At 47.4% G+C, this 3,819-nt stretch overlaps 1 protein-coding gene across 1 annotated transcript in view; it reads left to right on the plus strand.

Moving 5' to 3' along the window:
• Positions 1-3,819, plus strand: part of LOC100942829 (multidrug and toxin extrusion protein 2-like) — a 47,565-nt gene that overhangs the window by 33,815 nt on the left and 9,931 nt on the right. Inside the window, exons 13-14 of the mRNA XM_012805928.2 lie at positions 1,451-1,520; positions 2,570-2,702. Of these exons, the coding sequence (XP_012661382.1) occupies positions 1,451-1,520; positions 2,570-2,702 (203 nt within the window). The remainder of the gene's footprint in view (positions 1-1,450; positions 1,521-2,569; positions 2,703-3,819) is intronic.

Genomic DNA, 3,819 nt, shown 5'->3' on the forward strand with positions numbered 1-3,819 from the left:
TGTATGTGGGTGGCGCCATAACCACCAAGCTATGGGTGCCGAGCCAACCTTTTTTTTTTTAAATCCTTCCATACATTTTCTCTATTCTCTCCTTTTGGAATTCCTGTTAGATAAATAATAAGCCTTACGGGTTACTCTCACATACCTGTTTTCCATCATCTTCCAGCTCTTTGTATTTAGGGATATTGCCACAGCTTTAACTTCCCCCTTGACATTAGTCTTCAGCCATGTCCATTTGTTACTTAACCCTTTAATGTTTTGTTCTAGTGTTCATATTTTTTGTTTCCAGTCACCCTTTCCCCAATTCCTTTGCCTGTTGTTAGCTTATGAGTGTTTCTGAGCATAGTAATTATAATTTAAAGATACTTTTTGCTAGGTGGCGCCTGTGGCTCAGTGAGTAGGGCATCACCCCCATATACCAAGGGTGGTAGGTTTGAACCCTGCCCCAGCCAAACTGCAACAAAAAATAGCTGGGTGTTGGTGCAGGCGCCTGTAGTACCAGCCTCTTGGGAGGCTGAAGCAAGAGAATCCCACCTAACCCCAGGAGTCTGAGGTTGCTATGAGCTGTGATATAACAGCACTCTAATGAGGGCAACAAAGTGAGACTCTGTCTCTAAAAAAAATAGTAATAATACTTTTTGCTCATGTTCCTTGTGCTTCCTTTTCTGTCTGCATGTTTGTTTGAGTGTTCTCTTTTTCTGTGCTATTGATTTTCCTCAGCATCGAGTGCACATTGGTCAAATGTTTATATTTCTAAACGAGGGAGCATGTTGTCATATTAACTAGTAGGGACAGTGGCCGTGTTAGGTGACTTTGCTGTCCTGCGAGTCTGTTCCAAAGAGGCCCTCCTGGGTGAGAGGGCTTTCTGCGGGCTCTCACTTGGTGGCCCTGCTGACCAGTAGGCTCCCTCCCGCTGAGCACCCCAGGGAGGGCACTGTGGCCTATTCCACGTGCCCTGTGCCCCCTCTGCGCTGGGTCCATTGTGCAGGTCTTTGGTCACCTCCGCCTCTGCAGTGTCTCCTCAAGGCTACAGCAGCCCCTCTGCAAACCTTCCTGGGCAGGTCTTCCCCGATAGACTTGAGGGGTGCGGGGAGCACACGTTTCCCTTGTGAACACTGGCTTCCAGCTGCGTCCTAGAGCAGGACCCCCATTCACAGAGGACACCCTGCACACAGGCAAAAGCCGCTTCATGCTCTTCTTGATCCCCACATTGCATCTCCATAAACAGAGCTGAGGAATTTCCCTCTGGCAGCCTACACCGTGTCCCTTTTTAACTTCAATTCTATACAATAAGTTTTACATTGGTGAGGTTTTATTGTATACTTGATGAAAATGAAATGCACTGTTTTGAGTGACTGGGCCAGGTCTCAGGTCGTCAGAGCAGTGGTTCAGTGCTACTCCCCTCAGACGTGACTTTTAGCTCACTGACTGCTTTCTTTTCCTCCAACAGAGAGATTATTGACCTTGCGAGCCAAGTGATGCCTCTGTTTGCTCCTTTTCATCTATTTGATGCACTTGCAGTGAGTATTTGGAGTGTTTTGACCCTAATATACATAGCACAATTTGGTTTTTGTGTTTCTAGCTTTTTAATTAAAAATCATCTGTCTGTGATTTCATTTTTGAAAAGAGAGAGCTCTTGCTTTCAGCAGTCTGAGCCCTTAGAGCAGGGATCCTCAAATTTTTTAAACAGGGACCAGTTCACTGTTCCTCAGCCATTGGAGGGCCGGACCGTGGGCCCCGGGATGAGTCAGCTGCTAAGCAGGACAGGCAGCGGTGGCAAAAACACCCGGCGGGCTGAATAAATGTCCACATGTGGCCTGCGGGCCGTAGTTTGAGGACCCCTACCTTAGAGGGAGGATGAGTTCCTTGAGAGTATAGCCTTTCCGGATGGAAAAGACCTGAATTTCCCACCTCCTCTCACTTTATCTGGTGCCGAAATGCAGTTATGTGTTGTCCTGGCCAAGTGGTGAGGTGGCCTCCCTGCGTCCTCATGCAGGTGGTGCTTCCTGTGAAGCCCCTGTCTAGGCCACTCTTTGGGTTTACAGGTGTTTGAAGACCCTTCTGCTCTACCTGAGAATCAGCCCAGTGGCCTATCCCATTGAGCAGTTACTCCGCATGACGGGATTTCTGGGTCATCTTGCTTTCTCCCAGGGAATTTCTTCCCCTTTGGCCCTAGTACCTAGAGGTATTTGCACCCCTGATTGAACACTGGCTGTGGTAAGAGTAGTGGAAGAGAAGCCCACACTCGCATTAATATTTTGAACTCTTCCCTGATAACATCAACGAACATAATGAAGCATCATTATGCTTTTACAAGGTATTCTTTAAATAGTCAAGATCAATAGAGATTTAATAACGTCACTGATAGGCTTCTGATGAAAGCTTCTGTGGTTTTCATTGCTGCTGTCAGCATAATTTTAGAAACAAAGTGTTCCCTCATCTCTTCCTTGAGATGCTGTGCCTGTTCTGAGGCAGAGCTGTTCGACCAGATCCAGGCCTGAGGGACAGTAAGGCAGCTCTGATGATGGCTGCGCCCCTACAATGTTGGTTTTGGTTTTCTTCTTCTTAGGGCACCTGTGGAGGAGTCCTGAGAGGCACAGGAAAGCAAAAGATCGGTGCCATCCTGAATGCCATTGGTTACTATGTGTTTGGTTTTCCCATTGGGATATCGCTGATGTTTGCTGCTAAACTTGGGATAATCGGTATGTGTTTGATTCCTCAGGGATTTGCCTCCAATCTCACTTGCGTTATTATTGAGGTAAAGTGCTTGAGAGGTAAAGCGATGGCCTAGAAAGTTGTCCCTGTGCAGTAGGAAGTAGCACTTCTTCCCCTGGTGTTTATTCAGCAGAGCTGTTCTCAACCTGTGGGTCGCGACCCTCAGGAACTGTATTAAAGGGCCACAGCCTTAGGAAGGTTGAGAACCACTGATTCAGGGCCTTCCCTATTCACACACACTGGACGCCTCGTAATGAACAGGACAAACGTGGTCCTGCACTCAGGGTAAGGACACCCACGTTAAGTAGTCCTGCTCCACAGCCGGCAGGAGCAAAGGAAACAAGAGGGTGCGGTGCGAGCCTGGGCTGAGGTGTGGGGAGCATCTATGCCCAACTGGCTTTACCAGAACAGCTCAGCACAGGTGGAATTACTGTGCTGTGGAATTACTTACTGAGAAGACTGAGCTTTCTCTACTGAGTGATCTTGGTGGCCTTCCTGAAAATCAGTTGGCCAGGCACGGTGGCTCACACCTGTAATCCTAGCACTCTGGGAGGCTGAGACAGGTGGAACACTTGACCTCAGGAGTTCAAGACCAACCTGAGCAAGATCAAGACCCCATCTCTGCTAAATAGAAAAAAATAGCCAGGCATTATGGCAGGCACCTGTAGACCCAGCTACTCAGGAGGCTGAGGCAAGAGAATCATTGAGCCCAAGAATTTGAGATTACTGTGAGCTATGACCTTACAGCACTCTACTGAGGGTGACAGAGTGAAACTCTGTCTCAAAAAAAAAAAAGAAAGAAAGAAAGAAAAGAAAAGAGGGTGGTGCCCGTAGCTCAGTGGGTAGGGTACTGGCCACATACACCAAGGCTGGCGGGTTTGAACCCATTCCAGGCCAGCTAAAACAATGACAACTGCAACAACAACAACTAAATATCTAGGTGTTGTGGCAGACACCTGTAGTCCCAGCTTCTTGGAAGGCTGAGGCAAGAGAATCACTTAAGCCCAAGAGTTTGAAGTTGCTGTGATGCCACAGCACTCTAGCTAAGATGACAGCTTGAGACTCTGTCTTTAAAAAAAAAAAAAAAAAAAAAAAAAAAAAAAA

Source organism: Otolemur garnettii, unplaced genomic scaffold (genome assembly GCF_000181295.1).
Source record: "Otolemur garnettii isolate 467f Iridium unplaced genomic scaffold, OtoGar3 scaffold00046, whole genome shotgun sequence".
Classification (NCBI taxonomy): domain Eukaryota; kingdom Metazoa; phylum Chordata; class Mammalia; order Primates; family Galagidae; genus Otolemur; species Otolemur garnettii.